A 17,851-nucleotide genomic window follows, 5' to 3' on the forward strand; every position below is an offset into this window, starting at 1 on the left:
AGGCGGAGGCGGAGGCGGAGGCGCGGCTTTCGAATTGTAGTATGTCCGCCGTCTGTCTGCTCGATACGCTGATCGAGCAGTCAGACGGCGATGACTCGAGTATAAGCCGAGGGGGGCACTTTCAGCCTCAAAAAAGAGGCTGAAAATCTCGGCTTATACTCGAGTATATACGGTATTTACATTTTATGACAAACTAAGACAAACTTTTTTTTCTTTTTCTTTTTCTTTTTTTTTGCCAAAAAAACCTTGCAGTGGTGAATAAATACAATGAAAAGAAAAAACTCTGTCTAAAAAAAAAAAAAAATTATAAAAATGTAATTGGGTCCATCGTTGCATGACCGCGCAATTGTCATTCGAAGTGCGACCTCGCTGAAAGCTAAAAATTGGCCTGGGCAGGAAGGGGGTGAAAGTGCCCGGTATTGAAGCAGCTAAAGTGGAATTCCAGCTCACACCCTAACTAGTCCTTAAAGCTGTCCCCTCCTGACACCTGTGCTAAATAACCTGTGTACGAAAGATCTGGATACTTACCAATTTCAGGCTGCTCTGGGCTGGTCACATGATCCCACTTCCCTGTGTCAGCCAGAGGAAGCTGCAGGGGAGTGGAGGGAGCGCTGACAATGAATGGGCCAATGAAACCTATGGGTGATGTCACTACTCCATGCTTTACCAGCTGCCCTGTGCATGCTCTCCTCTCCCCTGCAGCTGCCACTGGCTGATCACGTGATGAAAATAAGCAAGTATGTAAATTTTTCTTACATAGTTTAATAGGCATAAGTATTAGGAGGGGAGAGAGAGCATTTAGGCTGGGTTCACACTGCAGCCATGCGAGAACCCTGCGAATCCACTGCAGGTTCCCACATCACATGTCTGCCGGCGGCATTTCACACTGCCCTATGCAAACAGCTGGGAGTGTCAATTGAAAGTTAATGACACCCCCAAATCAGTTTTGCATATCGCAGTGTGAACTATAGGGATGAGCTCAGGCGTGTTCGCATGGAACACGTGCAGAGCCCGCCAGGAAGTCGGCGCAGCGCTGAGCTAATCACAGTCAATGAGACATTGCCGGATCTCTGCAGCTGCACATCAGGGCAATGTCTCACTGCCTGTGATTAGAGCAGCGCTCTGCCGACTTCCTGGCGGGCTCTGCACGTGTTCCATGCGAACACGCCTGAGCTCATCCCTAGTGAACTACAAATTCAGGCAGGAATCGGATCGCATGGATGTGAACACCCATGCGACCCGATTCTGCTGCAGACCAAAAAAATGGTCTTGTGCCAGTTTGGTCCGAATGCGATGCAAATTCAGCCATACTATCTGTATGGGTGAAATCGCATTGCGTGTGATTTGGAGTGTGGTGTGGCCCTTAAAGCTAGTCGGTGTGTATAGTTGAAATTCTACCTTAACCGCATGCCGACCAGCCACCGCAGTTATACTGTGGCAGCATGGCTCGGCTGCGCGAATCGCCGTCATGGTACGTCCCTGTCAAGCACGGAGCCGTTACCAGTGCTTGGCGGTCGCGATCACCGCCGGGCTCCTGCGATCGCTCGGGGCACACTAAGAACTGGGATCTGTGTGTGTAAACACACAGTTTCTGGTTCTGTGAGGGGAGAACAGACAGATCGTCTGTTCATACAGAGTATCTGTCATCTCCCCTGCATAGTCCCCTCCCACCTTTGGTTAGAACACCTACTAGGACACACTTAACCCCTTCACTGCCCCCAAGTGGTTAACCCCTTCACTGTCAGTGACATTTTCACAGTAATCAATGCAATTTTATAGCATTGATCGCTGTAAAAATGCTAATGGTCCCAAAAATGTGTCAAAATTGTCCGACCTGTTTGCCTTAATGTCGCAGTCCTGATAAAAATCACAGATCGCCGCCATTACTAGTAAAAAAAAAAAAAAATAAAAAAAAATAAAATAAAAAGCCATAAAACTATACCCATTTTTTAGACGCTATAACTTTTGCACAAACCAATCAATATACACTTATTGCGATTTTTTTTTTTTTTTTTTTAAACCAAAAATATGTAGAAAAATAGGTATCGGCCTAAACTGAGGAAAAAATGTTTTTTTTATATATTTTTGGGGATATTATAGCAAGAAAGTAAAAAATATTGCGTTTCTTTTCAAAATTGTCTCTCTTTTTGTTTATAGTGCAAAAAATTAAAAAAAATAAAACGCCGAGGCGATCAAATATACCACCAAAAGAAAGCTCTATTTGTGGGGAAAAAAAGGGCGCCAATTTTGTTTGGTTGCAACGTCGCACGACCGCGCAATTGTCAGTTAAAGTGACACAGTGTCGAATCGCAAAAAGTGCTCTGGTCAGGAAGGGGATAAAATCTTCCAGGGCTGAAGTGGTTAATAATCACAGAGCTACATTCATTTGCATCTGTTATATCTGTCTGGAGTGCAGCTTTAGGTTGGCACTCCAGGGTGCCCATTTTTCAGTCTCCGCCTCACACTACGGGTTTTCATTTTATCATGGGTAAGCATGCTGGCTGTCTGATCATGGGACTTTTAGCTCGGCGGGGTATTGATCTGTACATTGATTTTCTTTATGTATTACACATATTCCAGTTGCGTTTATTGAGGCTTAGCATTGGATTCATGTTGCTTGCTGGCTCTTGTTACTCTGTACACATAATGTGTCAAGTTAAGGGAATCATGCCCACTAAAAGGTTTAAAGGGACACTAAAGGTTTGTGTTTTTTCACCTTAATGCACCCTATAAATTAAGTTGAAAAAACACTGGTCCGTGACGACACACCACCCCCCCCCCCCGTTTTACTTACCTGAACCTTCAAACTTTTTACACAGGGACACGCTCTCTATCTGCAGGGGGTTCTCAGCTCTTGATTGGATAGATTAATAGCAGCGCAGCCATTGGCTCCCGCTGCTGTCAATCAAATCCAATGACGCGGCCACCGAGGGGGCGGGGCCGAGTCCTGCATTTGGCATCTATGGACGCCGAATGCTGGACTCGGGAGCGCACCCGCAAGGTAACCCCCCCCCCCCCCTCGGGGGAGAGCGCTTCTGCCAGGGGGTTATCTGATGTGAGGAGCTGAGAGAACCCCAGAAGACCAGGATCGGGGGCACTCTGTGTAAAACGATCTGCACAATGGAGGAAAACGACATGTTTCTTATTTAATAAAAAAAACAAAAAACACAAAACTTTAGTGTCCGTTTAACTCCACCAAAAAATAGTTTGTTTTGCTGTTCATTGAAAAGTTGAATGATATTCATCTCAAGTGAATGCTCAGGTTTTCCCAGCTGAACCTTTACATGGTCTTAAGATGGAGGGAGACTTCAGATGGATCGACTTCAGTACAACCAGCCTGCCCATATATGGATCGAATCTCGGCCAGTCCCTGCTGAATCTGCTGAGATTCGATCCATCTATGGCTGGCTTTTAGCTTGGGTTCACACTATAACCAGCTGCGGAACACACAGGAGTGATGTGCGTCTTTGTTCCCAATTTCAGGGACGAATCAGGGCCGATTCTATGCCTGAATTCGGCCCTGAAACGGAGCCAAAGACGCACGCGTTTTTTTTTCTGCAGTGCGCTCCGCAGCCGCCTCGGAGATATGTGAACCGGCTCCATAGGGAGCCAGTCACATTCTCCTACTATGCGAATTAGATGCGGAGAAACGCACATCTAATTTGCATATGTGTGAGCGGGGGCTAACACTATGAATCTGTCTTTATTTCCTGTATTGCTGTTGTCACTTCTCACGCCTGTTAGCTTTCTCTACCATCAATCATCTCCCCCACCCGAGCATTATATGAGAGAACACATCCCCTGCATCTCTTTAGGCCTGATTCACACCTATGGCATTTTTAGTGCTTTTTGCAGATTTGCACTATAGAACGTGTGAAATGGACTGTAGTGCAAATCTGTAAAAAGCACTAAAAATGCACAGGTGTGAATCAGGCCTTAGACATGAAAGTTACCTAGGAGCTGCAGACTTTAGCTGCAATCTGCTGATCAGTTGCTTGATAATCAACTAATCAGCAGATTGCACAGCTAAAGCCTTTAGATGTGCATGCTGGGTAGGTATTTCATATAACTCTCTTGAAAGTAGATCAAAAGCAGGGTGCTGTGATGTTTACTAGAGCCTTCTGGCCCCTTCCACCAAACTTGGAGGAGATACCAGCAGAAAGACCCAGTGATGGTGTTACTGGGTCTCCGAAAAAGGTATTTCTTTAACAAATCATTTGATGGAAACAGTTTAATTGCATGTTAAATATTACACTGTAGCTCTAATAATATCTGATATGTGATTTAGATGCTGTGGGTCACACCTCCATTGTTTTATATCTGAAGCCCATAGTGGCCCATAAAGAGCGCCTTGTATAATCATGGACCACCTGCAGGTTTTCTAACAATGCTGTACTGTGCGATTTCACAAGGAAATCTTCTTTTTTTTTTTCCATGATTCACAGAATCCCACACAGTCAGGCTGATACTGAGACTATATCTGATCTGTCCCATTCTCTGGTAGCAGCTCTGCTTCCTCTTCAGGTGGAGGATACCTATTCATTGTCACATCAGAATGGCTCGTCTATTCAAATGTCATTATGGCTGCCACCTTTTCTTGTGCTAAAAGCTCTAGTCCTATAGAAAACCTCTATTCAACCTATAGGAGAATTTGGCAGGAGAATTGTATTTTTTTACTGTACTTTGCACACCAGCAGAAATTTCAAATCATGTTGTTATACTTACCTGCGCTGTGTAATGGTTTTGCACAGAGCAGCCCAGTTCCTCTTTTTTTTTTTGTGTCCCCCCCCCCCCAACCGGCAGTCCTGGCTCCCTCCCCTACGCCAAGCGCCCCCTGATAGCACGCCTCTTATTATGGGGGGCACTTGAGCAGCCTCACTCCTGAGCCGCTCCCCTGTGAATGGAAATTGTCCATTCATACATGGAGTGTGGCTTGGCCCCACCCCCCGCTCTCCTCATTGGCTCCACTGGCTGTGATTGACAGCAGCACGAGCCAACGGCTTCCACAGAGGAAAAAAGTTGCACTGACTTAGAGCTGCACGATTAATCGTTAAGAATAGTTATTGCGATTTTTTTTTTTTTTTTTTTTACTGGTTTGCGATCTTGACAAAGTATTTCCCGATTTTCTATGCAGAGAATTCTTGACAGCTGTCAAAAGAAAGGGGGGGGGGAGAAAAAGAAGGGCAGTCTGCCAAGAATCGCGACATTCTTTAGCATTGAAACTTAAAGCAGAGGTCTGCAGAAAAAAATGAATATTAAAAGCCAGCAGCTACAAATACTGCAGCTGACAACTTTTAATATATGGACACTTCCCTGTCTATGGAGCCTGCAATGTCGGCAGCCGAAGCCGATCTGCCCGTTGGCTCTCGGCTGCTGCCACCGCCGCCATCCTCGGTAAGGGAATCAGGACGTGAAGCTGTGCGGCTTCACTTCCTGGTTCCCTACTGCGCATGCGCAAGTCGCGCAGTACGTCCTCACTGGGACCTGTGTATCTCCCAGAATACATAGTAGGCACCGGAAGTGACATAGGTCTCCGAACGCAGCGATGATCTATGCCAGGAAGTGGGAGCAAATACCTGTACAGGTATCTGCTCCCTCCTCCCCCCTGAAAGGTGCCAAATGTGACACCGGAGGGGGGGGGGGGGAGGATTCCAAAAAGTGGAAGTTCCATTTTTGGGTGGAACTCCACTTTAAGTATAAACATTGTAACAATTTGTCCTTTAGATCAAAGGAATACACTTTGATGTGTAAATGAGGGAAGTTTAACCACTTATAGTGGTGTTGCACCCAAAAAAAAAAAAAAAAAACATGAATGTGCCTAAAAAAAAAACCTCACCTCTAAATGGCTGTTGCTAGGGGGTCCCTCGGAGTCTGCCTCCTTCAGTGCCTTTACTACATCATCTGGAACACGTGACAGGTCCCAGATGATTGTGCGGCCAATCATGGTGCGCGGCTCCGATCGTGCATGCGCAGTGGGTGCCCGGCTTTTTTGTATAGTGTGAAAGATTTTACGCTACGAGAATCGTGATCTTTTTATCCTAAGCAAAAAAAAATTGTGATTCTCATTTTGGCCAGAATCCTGCAGCTCTACGCTGACTGTAACCCAACCGTCATTAAATGCGGCACATGAGAGGGCCAGGAGTCTACACCTAGATGGAGGTGCCCTCTTGCCAATGGCTCATGCTGCTGTGTCAGCCAATGAGGAGAGAGAGACTTGGGAGAGCTGCTGCTCTCATGTACATCACTAGATTGAGATAGGGCACACAGAAAGTTTTTCACCGTAATGCATAGAATGTTAAACTTGCCCATCAGGGTCAATTGGACCGTGCGGCAACTGTGAGCCAGCTGCTTGGCTTGCAATTGCAGCAAGGTTTTTCAATTCAAAATCGCCCTTTTGAAAAAAAAAATGGCCCGTTCTCCCCAGCTCTCCACCAAAAAACAAACAAAAAAACATGTATTCAGTAGGTGCCAGAATTACCTCCTGAATACCTCTCAGCTGCTATTCTGCCGCCCTCTGAAAAGTGATCCATGGCGCATCACTTTGCAAAGGATGGTAAAGACACACCAGCTCCAACTGCTTTGTGTTACCTGGAAGAGAATGGTGTTATTCTTTAACTCGGAGCAGCCAATCCGCTTTGAGCAACATAGTCCCTCTATTGAAAGCTAGGGTCTGATTGGTCACTATGAATTACGCCACATCTTCAATTTTAGCATGTGATTTATATTGTGAAAGCCGTCCAAGATGAAATTATAAATAGTCACAGGAGAATGATCCTGTGTGGGCAGCTATTTCCTTTTCTACCCATATGCGCCCACCTGTTTTAATCACATGACTCATTTTGAAGCGGTTCTATTATGAAGTGAATATGTGCTCATTATTGATGTCAAAGAATTGGAAAGTTATGGATTTGGTTTGAGTTTTTCTGAAACTGGAAGGGGTGCGGACTTACGGAGGTGTTTCTGAGCGTGCCGCTATAGATGCAATTTATTATTGTAATAATCGCATGTCCAGGGCACACTTTATTTGTTTTAATTTGTCCTGACTGCACCCAAGTGGAGAATAAATAGCTGTAAGTGGACCGTGATTGGGACACGGTAGAAGCAGTCTAGCGCACAGGTTCAGTTGTTGGGAAGGATGGAACAATTCTTTCACTGGGCAAATGCCAAATACATTGGTGGGTCATGGCATTGGATTCTTGCGGCACAGAATCTGTTCTCCAAGGGTTAGATTCCTCTTTTTTGCTATGCACTGACCTTTGGCAGCCCTTTTTTTTTTTTTTTTTTTTTTTTGGTGCTCTTGGTGTGGAGGGAAGATGGCAGCATGGGGGTGGACCAAGGGAGCACACAGGGGGCATAAGCAGCAGAAGGAAGGGGAACCTGGACAGAAGGGGTGGCGGTGGTGGCGTTATGTACTGGAACCAATCCCCTGTGTTTTCCTTCCGCAGCAGCTTAAATCTGGCATCGCCTCCTCTCCCTCCTGCCAGCTCTCAGCTGCTGCAGGAGGAAAATACATTGGATCGGTTACAGTAGATGTGGCTCCTGCTCTACAGGTATTGGGGGTTGGCAAGGAGGTACACAATCTACCCATCACCTCCCTGCAATCAATTAGTTGCTGAGACCCACTTTAGAGCTTTTACTGAGGTTATGACTTTCAGCATTGTAGTATGAGCCCAGGCTGATGTATTGACACCCCACCCCAGGTGTGCCAAGTGGGTGTGTCCGTTACTAGGGCTGGGGAAAAAATCTATTTAAATCTTGAATCGAGTTGAGAGGTCAAATCGATTAAAAATGTAAGCAAATCGATTTTTTAAATTTTGTCTTTCATCACCGCGCCGGTCCAGGAGCTGCGGTCAGGAGTTTTTAGGCGAGGCCATGGCTTCGGCCTAGTTTGCTGCGTCCTGCCTCGCGGACTAGGCCGAAGCCGCGGCCTCACCTAAAAACTGCCTGCAGCTCCACAGGACCGGCGCGTTTCGAATCGTGAAAAAACTCAATGTGACTCAAGTAATTTTTATTTTTTTTTAATCGCAGATTTAGCGGTTTATATTTACTAAAATAGTTGTGTTTTTGTGTACTGTGGGAGACCAGATAATGTAGGGTCCTAGGTTTAGTAACACTTTAATTCCTTGTCTAGGGCAGATGGGAAACAGTTTTACTTACCTGGTCCTCTGCTCCCCCATTTTCGGGTGGTGGACTGTCTCTTGGTGTCTTCACATCCAGTGTAGGGCTATGGATATAGGTCTTGGTGAGATCTGGACCCTAGACAGGTAGAGTGTGAAGGTGCAGAACCCGCAGTGAGGAGCAGAAGTTCAGGTAAGTATATATCCTTTTATTGTTCCCCTAGACATAAGCAAAATCCCATTCGTTTCAGTGGCACCTGTTCACATCTGAGAGTTTTGTTACCTGAAGCAAAATGCCTGAAAAACAACCTAAGCTCAAAAAAAGAACATGAGCTTCTTGGGGCAGATTACAGGCGTTTTTCAGCTTTTTACATTGGTGACCCAAACAAAATCATGACTTTGAAACTCTCAGGTGTGAATGCAGCCTAAACAAGCAATTAACCCTTGCAGTGCAGGCCCAGACCCGATGCAAGAGATCTCTTTCTATTTGTCCAGAATTAGGCTCTTTATGGAAGTTTAATACACAGTGCAAACTAAATGCCATCTATTTTTTTAGATATGCTTTATAGCCTCTTTCTCATGGGTGCCTCCGTTCCCATCTTAGCAGGGTACCCATAGGCTGATCTACACTCGCTTTCCTCAGTCATGTGATGGTGGATAAAGGGACCCATGTAATCAGTATGGGTGGCCGGATGTAGGCAGAGGTATCTGTCCATATGTCAGGTCAGTAAAATTGCAACTAAAAGCAAGCCTTTTCTATTTGGTCTGATGAACCTGAATGCACAGGGATGTGGGCAGATATAAAATGATGCACCTCCACTTACAACCAGTCACCGATAGGGATACATTGTAGTCTGTTTTTGATTTGTGTAGTTGCATGTCCCTTGAAAAAAGGGCCTACCTCAAAATAAGCAGCAAACTTGCACATGGAATTTACACCCCTGAAAAGCTCCCATTTACACCAGAGCTGTGCATTTTTCTTAATTTTTTTGCAGTTTTTTGCATTTGTAGACCTGCATTTTTGATATGTTAGACATGTAGAGGCTCGCCGTCATGCTGTGCGGCAGAGCATTACTTCCAATCTTGGTACACCTGGCTCCCGGAGTCCTCCAAGGGCTTCTACCTCTTGCGCCTGCTTGTTGCAATGCGTATCTCTTGAGGCCTAAGCTCGAGCAGAGCATATTTCTGGTGATTTTGAAGATCGTCTTTTCAGGGCGTTTTTGCACATCTGTCAAGGTTCAGGAGTTTATTTCCTGGGATGGGCAAGGGGAGAAGAAGAGTTCAGCAGGTGTGAAAACAAGCATATCGAGCAACTGGAGCTCCATTGAAGTTGATGGGGTCAAAAATGCCTGAATATAATAAATAAGAAAGCTTCTGTACCTTTTTTTTTTTTTTTTATGTATGGCGACTGTATAAGTGTAAACAGGGACAACTAGTAAGAATGGGATTCTGTGTAGTCGGGTATAGAGAAATTAGCAGAAAAACACCCAAGCGTGAATAAGGGCTAAATATTGGGGTATGCCCGCACCTTATAGATGTCTTCACATTAAGCATGCCAAGGCCTTGCCTCCCCACATTTTTTTCCTTAGCTGGGCTTCCTGGATGGAACAGGAGGAAGAGGAAGGGAACATCAGTTGTTTGGATGCAAAAATGCATGAAACCACTTGCGTTGAACATGTACAAGCCCTTCCGTTGACGTTTATGGGGCCCAAACCGCACGGCAGAAAAAAAAAATAGCTCATATACCACTTCAAGCACCCGAATGTAGATACGAAAACAGCCACAATGGAAAAGGATTGGATTTTTGATGTTGAGTGTCGTTGCTTGTAGCAAAATGCGCGAAAACACGCAACAAAATGCTGGGGTGTGGATGGGAGCTTATGGTTATTGCTTTTTGCTTTCTAAACTCTTCATTTATTTAATGTTAGTTAACGTGATGTTCAGAGATAAACGCAGTAAAAATAGAGCTAGTTTTCTAGGGGTTTGGTGCATCATCAAGCTCAAAATAGTACAAAAAAGGTTAGAAATGTGAGGTAAAAATAGCACCAATAAAATCTAAAGCACACAGCAGCCTTTGCTTGTATTGAGCAGCAGTCTCCTGGCAGACATCCTCTGCTGGCGGTATAAATGCTCCCTGTTGTGTTATGTTTTTTACAGAATTTATTATAAGATTTTGTCTTTAACGTATGTGTGTCAAAACACTCATTGTGCTACAGACAGAATTTGCCGATAATAAGCCAGAAAGAGGGTTAATACGGTTCAGATGTATTAAGACACGACTCGCTGCTTAAGCGGCGGCACAGCTGATTTTACACAGGAGGCGCTCAGATCTCTCCCTTCTCCCCTGTCTTTCTGACTGTTGCTAGGCTGCAGCAATGTGTCGGATAGAGACGGCCATTTTTATAATGCAACACGTCCCTGACAGGACTAGGTCAATGACAAAACTGCTTGACTCATCAAGGCTTTCGAAAATTCCTTATTTTACCGGCAACCCTGTTATTTTATCTATGCGCACTGCAACTCCCTGTGATGTGAATAGCGCTTGTGACTCTCATTCCGCCATTATCTTGTCTGAAGAAAAGCCGATATTCACTTCAGTCACAGGCTTGTGTTCTGAGGAGACTGCTGCCTCATGAAGGGGGTTCCAGAACACTGGAACAAGCAGACATGTTGGATGTTTTTCACACCATAACCAGTGAAGCTTGTATGGAAGAAAAACAAAAGGGTGGAATCTGGTTACTAAGGGCAACGGGTTTACTTCAGTCTCATCTGTAGCAGCCGTTTTGTTGAATGAACCAGAATTTGACAGAAGTCAGTCAAATGACAATAGTGAGATATAAAGCGCTAATTCCTTCAGAATGTTTCTGTCAGTTAAACATTAGCAGTACTTGGAGTTTTAAATGAGCAACCATAATTCATTAAAATGTGGCCATTACCATCATTAGAGGGCAGCCGGGCGTGCAAACACAGTTTGGTCACCCTCAGGCATGTGGACTGCTTGCATATTATTATGGGGAATATAAGGAATGGAAAGAATAGATCAGGTTTGGCCTCATTCACACAGTTGTTGTACAACGTACGCCAGTGTGAAGGCCATGTTTACCCGCATAGGGATGGACAGGTTTCCGTGCATTGCTGTATAGGCAATCCCTATCGTGTCAATTGGGACACAGCCGCATGGCTCTGAATGCACACTGCATGCGTTCCCCCATCAAATCATTCTCTGCAGCTATTACCTTTTGTACCACCACCCCCTCCCTTTAGAATGTAAGCTCAGGGTCCTCCTGTAGCTTTTGTGTTGTCCCCCCCATACTTTGTAAAGCACTGCGTAAACTGTTGGCACTATATAAATCGTGTATTATAATAATAATGCACCCGCACGGCTTTGTCCATGCAGCTGCAGCCGCTGCACCCATTCATAAAATAAATGAATCTGTACGCATATTTATGTTTTTTACAAACATAAAGTTCCTTTAGAAACCAGTCATGGATCACCACCCCATGCATGTGGTAGGCCAACATGAGGGGCCTGCACCACTTGGGAACCAGTACCAGGCCAAACATGCTAGCCATCTTCCCAGGCTGAGAGTCTGAAAATCATGGCTTTGGTTAATGTTGGAGGGCTCATGGTGCTTATTTCATTGAGACAGAACTGTTTTTCAAACCCTGTCTAGTTGATCATCTTCCAAAAAACCCAGCTCTAAGAACCCTTTCACACTGGAGGCGGTTTTCAGGTGCTACAGCCTGCCAGCAGCTTCTTTGGAGCTCCTCCCCATTGAAATAAACGGGGCAGCGCTGCTATACTGCCGGCAAAACGCTGTCGGGGCTGCGTTTTGCGGGCGGATTTAATCCCTTTTTTGGCCGCTAGCGGGGGGGGGGGGAGGCTAAAAATAGTGCCGCTTTACCGCTGACACCCTAGGCAGCACAGTGTGAAAGGGCTCTAAAGTTTACATTTCTGTTATATACAGGGCTGTTTTGTATTAAATTGTTATGCAGCTGGGATCCTAATCAGCGTGAAGTTCAGGTATGTTCTCTGCTTTATAAAATGTAATGATCTGAATTGAAATAAATGAAACCAGAACGGTCCTTGCTGACCATTGTAAACAGCAGTAGAGCCTTCATAAAATGAACTTTACTATATAAAAAATCTTATGCTAGCAGGTAGGCTTTAATTACAGGGGAGACATACATAGTCCCTACTGCAATAAAAGCCTCAAAGCTAGCAATCTTTTTCGCTTCTGCAATGCCTGCTAGAAAGTTTTAGATTGTACATGGAGCATGTTCAGCTCAATGTAAAATTGTAAAATGTCAACATCTCTTGAGTGATTGGATGAATTTAAGGCATAGTCCATCCCCTGTAAAATCATAATAATGCACCAACAGTAAAAAAAAATAAAAGTATAAAATGTGGACATGTCACCGATCCCAGAAGGCTGCGGGACCATTCACAAAGTTGAAGACTCGAGCAATCGCAGCTGAATTCCCACACTAGAAGAACCCATCTGGGTGAGGGTTATACTGGATCTTTGGACAGGTAAGTGTCCTTTGATTAAAAGTCAGCAGCTACAGTATTTGTAATTGCTGACTTTTTTATTATTTTCATTCTAGGGTGAAGGTCCTCTTCAAGGCCTCATTCAGATGGGTGCTAGGTTCCAGTGTTCAGATTCGGCTTAATTATGCATTGCCATGCAGCAACCCTTTGTGCTATGGTCACATACCATTTAGGATGATTAGGCTTCATTCACATGGGCAGAAGTACCCTCCTGAAAATGGCTGCAGCATGTATACTGTGAATATTTGTAGCTGGGGTTCCCAGGTGTTTTGATCAGTGGAGGCTGCTTAGCCTGTACAACTAAATGACAGACTGGAAGACGCTGTGGCTCTTCATCACCATAATTTATACGCAGGTATCACTTCATTCAGTTCTCAACTGCGGTTAGTGACAGATGTCCAACCCTGCCTACAGATAGACTGTGCCCAGTGTTGACAACTGCTGGATGTGTGGGTGCCTGTGAATACAGGCTTACAGTGGCAGAGAGCTATGACTCTTGTCAGCCTGTCTTTCATTTGTACAGGTGGAGCAACCTTCCCCGATAGGAACATTTGGGATCTGCAAGTATTCATGCAGGAATCCGCAGGAGGGCACATTTGCTCATGTGAATGAGGCCTTAACTGTGTCCAATTTGTGTGCAGCCAGAATCACCAGCTCCGGATACAAAATGTGTGCCAGGCCGACCAGAGCCTCTAATTGCATGCAACCACGCGGATGAGCTGCTACGTGCAAAAAGCTGCGCAACGTGGTACAAATCTGGCTATGCCGCTTCTGGCTGTAGCAGTTTACACACAGTGTGCATGGAAACAGTTTCTCTGCCAGTATGAATTGTGGTTTCTTACCGGTGCCCGCCTGTTTGGATGGGCCCTAATGTGTATCTCTTGCCAACATTTTTTTGGGGGGAGCAGGACATGGTTATCACATCTGTCAGGTTTTTACTGCTGTCTGGGAAGGTTCACCCTCTCTATTGGCCATGGTGACCATTATCACTGGAACAGATGATGGGAGAACCATTGTTTTTTGAGTAGGAAATAAGGGGAAATCTTTCAATGGGGACACCTCTTTAATAGGGATTTCCTCACTTCCCCAACAGGGAGACACTGTGATATACAACCGCTCCCTACCCTTACTAAAATGCACAAAAAAACTTGCCTATAGATAGTTTCACAGTAATCGAAAAGCAAAAATAGGATGAAATGAATTGCAGAATGTATTTTTGCAGAGAAAATGGCACTGTACCAAAGGGGGAAAGAAAAATAAGTTGCTTTAACTGTTTAAAAATAGCATTGGAGATGCTCTTCAACATGCAAACAATTATCAGCTATAAATACGTCCCTGTGAATAGGTGTTGGGATATGGCTACCTCTGTCAAAGCCTAAACACAAGGTTATTTAGCATTGTGACAGGTTCCCTTTAAATGGTGATCTCAAGTTCTTGTGAGTGATGTCAGATCTGCCAGGCGGTGTGTGTGGGAAGGTGAGAGCCTGTGTCGGCTCGTTATATGGAGTGTCAGAAGAAGTTACATCATGGTTACATCTGTGCAGGGCTGCTGCGGAAGGCTTCCTGCGATCTGCAGACAGCTCGGGGTTAAATTGGCGCAGCAGCGAGGTGGAAGAAATTGGCAAGAGCGAAGGAAAGCAGGACTGGTAGAGGGGCTGGTGATGGGGTCTGACAAGAGTGTTTATTTTCCTGGGCTGGAGAGGTCGGAGAGAAAGCTGCAAGGGAGGACTTGAGTCTTGCTCGGCAGGTTGGTCAGGGTCAGAGATAATGGACTTGTTCAGTCAGTATTTTCCCAGAGTACACAGATCATTGGATAAAGGGTCCATAGAGCTGTTTATAAGTACTAACAGTATACCATATGTACAACATAACAGTATAGCAATTCAATCAATTAGTACCTGGATCTACTAGGCAACAAAGAGGACCTGTCTAATATGTTTCCAATATAATGCCCTACATTAGCCATTTTTTATTTATTTATTTTGGTTGATTGGGATAATTATTGCTGTCCATTACCCAGTTAGGGGAGATTTCACGTCCCTTTCTCCCCTATAACGGCATGCTAAGAAACGAGGGGAGCTGTTGCATCGGGACAGGGAGACACAGGCAGTACTAAGTATGTAAAATTTCCAATGTGCCAGACCAAAGATCTAATGCCACGTACACACGACCAGACTTTTCGAGGGACTAAGTCTGACAGACTTTCGACAGAGTTCTGACGGAGTTCTGACAGAGTTCTGACGGACTTTCCGAATGAACGGACTTGGCCACACACAATCACACCAAAGTCCGACGGATTCGAACGTGATGACGTACGACTGGACTAGAATAAGGAAGTTCATAGCCAGTAGCCAATAGCTGCCCTAGCGTCGGTTTTAGTCCGTCAGACTAGCACACACACGAGCGGATTTCTCAGTAGGAACTGGGTCCGGCAGAGTTCTGTCGGAAAAATTTGAAACGTTCCATTTCTAAAGTCTGTCAGACTTTTGCAAATCAAAAGTCCGCTGCAGCCCACACACGTTAGAATAGTCTGCCGGAATCATTCCGTCAGACTTTTGATGTTGAAAAGTCTGGTCGTGTGTACGGGGAATAAGAGTCCAAATCTTTTAATATTGGTGTTTGCTCATAACAAGAAAACCTAAAACTGCCAGTGCATTTTGGGGCCACCAACATTTCTTCTTCATCAGGGCTACAGTAGAAACAAGGAAACAAAAAATGGAAATACCGGTAGTTGGAACAGGCATGAACGATTGCATTACATACATAATAAAATATGTTCTGAAAGAAATTCATAAACTGGAGCCAGAACCGGTAAAACCAGATTGGAGACAATTCAAAATGTATCATGCAAGAACGATCAAGTAAACAAACAAATCCGCCTCTAAAGTAGGTTTATATAGATAGATAAATATAGATAGATGTGTGTGTCTAATATATATAATTTTATACCTTTAATTGCTATGGAATGGTAATTTATGATACCTTTAGTTGCTATTACAATAATATGATGAAAGTATAGACTTTTCAACATAAGGGACAATAATGTCATTGTATTATTATGATAGCAATTACCCTAATTCCACCGGCTGTATGCATATTTGTGGTGGGTGGGCCTTAATGCCTAGAAATCGCACATATGCATCCATGGGGAGCAGCTTTTCTGTACTGAGTGTGCTTCTAGCACAATGACTAAGCTGTCACAGACAGCTACCTATCACTGTCTACTATTAGCAGCTTCTGATCATGTGACGGCCAGTCAGAGGTCACATGATCAGAAAGCCAGGGCCCGCCTCTGCATTGTGATATTCAGATCCGCTTCATGATGGCAAAGGGTTAAAGATATAATGACTTTTCCGTGTGTGTGTGTGTGTGTATATATATATGTACGGTATGTATGTATGTATGTATGTATGTATGTATGTGTATATATATATATATATATATATATATATATATATAATCTCTATCTATCTATGGCCAAACCAATCAATACACGCTTATTGTGATTTTTTTTTTTTTTTTAAACAAAAATATGTAGAATACATATCGGCCTAAACTGAGAATTTTTTTTTTTTTTTATTATTTTATTTATTATAGCAAAAAGTAAAAAATATCGCTTTTTTTTTTTTTTTTTTTTTTTTTTTTAATGGCGCAAAAAATAAAAACAGAGGTGATCAAATACCACCAAAAAGAAAGCTCTGTTTGTGGGGAAAAAAAGGCGTCATTTAGTTTGGATGCAACATCGCACAACCGCGCAATTGTCTATTAAAGCGACGTAGTGGCGTATAGCAAAAAGTGCTCTGGTCAGGAAGGGGGTAAATTTTTCCGGGGGGCTGAAATGGTTAAATAACATGCACACAATTTATGTAAAGATTTTTGTTGAAATGATTGTTCTGGAAAGGTCTCTTTAACTGCAGCACAGAAATGTCTGGTCACCAACCTGGTTTTCTACTGTTTGGCAGGGCTGTGCATATCTAAGGAATGGCTGGACAAAGTGACAAAGCCTTTGGCATATAAATCTGTTCTGTATATGAATGCCAGCTGTGTGTTTAGCAGTTTGCCTGGAGTTGAGCTTTTTTTTTTTTTTTTTTTGAAAATTGTATATTATTAAAGTGGTTGTAAACCCTTACAAACCACTTTTACCTACAGGTAAGCCCTGTAGGTCCAAGAAATATCTCCTACACGGCGCGCAGGCGCACTATCTTCGTTAGCAGCATGCCGCTGCTAACTGCAATATGCCGTTAGTGTCGGCTCTCGTGACGTCATCGCTGCTCCGGTACTGTGAGTGGCCGGAGCAGTGATACCCGGAAGAAGATGGATGCTCCGGACTACAGGGGACAGCGGTGACATCGCTGGCTCCTGTGACAGGTAAGTGACACATAATGGGCTACTATGTGATGCATAGTAGTCCATTATGCTTTGCCTTTGCAGGGAGACAAAGAGGAAGTAAACCCATCAACAACCCAAACAACAAACAAAAACTAGAAGCAACCAATAAAAACTTGGCACGCTCAAACTATCTATGCAGGTTGAAACTCGCATGTCTTCTGAAGTTCATCTTTAAAGTAAACCTGTCATAAGCGTCAAGAGTGAAGCCAAAGAGTACAAAGTCTGCAGGTGTATTGCCTCCAATCACTAATAATATCTTTTTCTTTTTCTCTCACAGGTAAAATACCTCACAGGGTACCTGGATCCAGCTGGTCTGGGGGTTATAAATTTCCGTGACTTTTATCGGGGTATCTCCGAAATCCAGAATGAAGGTGAGTCCGAGCATTTCTCTTTCTTGGGCTATATACTTACATGGGTGGTGACCTTTCCTGGCACTATTGGGTAGTTGGCAATTTCAGGGCTGTTCGGGGCTTGTGATGGTATTAGCCATGATGTGGCAGCGTCTTGTTTGCTAACATTTAGGCTAATCTCAAATAGCCACAAGCAAGAAACTCTACATTCTTTGCGGCAGTTCTAAACATTGCCTGCGCTCACTGGGGTTGATTTACTAAAACTGAAGTGTGCAAAATGTGGTGCAGCTGTGCATGGTAGTCGGTCGGCTTCCAGGTTTTTTTTTTTTTTTGTCAACACGTAAAGCTTTTTTATTTTTATTTTTTTTTAATAAACAAACATGTCATACTTGCCTCCTCTGTGCAACTCGTTTTGCACAGAGTGGCCCCCAACATCGTCTTCT

The 17,851-nt window shown here is 44.1% G+C and overlaps 1 protein-coding gene across 10 annotated transcripts in view; it reads left to right on the forward strand.

Moving 5' to 3' along the window:
• Positions 1-17,851, forward strand: part of RAB11FIP3 (RAB11 family interacting protein 3) — a 164,196-nt gene that overhangs the window by 47,119 nt on the left and 99,226 nt on the right. For all 10 annotated transcript variants that reach the window (XR_013261915.1, XM_077449295.1, XM_077449298.1 and 7 more), the window contains one exon: positions 17,336-17,429. Coding sequence is in view for 9 of the 10 variants with exons in the window: in XM_077449295.1 (XP_077305421.1) it covers positions 17,336-17,429 (94 nt within the window). In the remaining variant the exon portion in view is untranslated. The remainder of the gene's footprint in view (positions 1-17,335; positions 17,430-17,851) is intronic.

The sequence above is a fragment of the Lithobates pipiens genome, unplaced genomic scaffold (assembly GCF_037356315.1).
Source record: "Lithobates pipiens isolate NorthernLeopardFrog02 unplaced genomic scaffold, aLitPip1_a1.2 Scaffold_22, whole genome shotgun sequence".
In the NCBI taxonomy this organism is placed as follows: domain Eukaryota; kingdom Metazoa; phylum Chordata; class Amphibia; order Anura; family Ranidae; genus Lithobates; species Lithobates pipiens.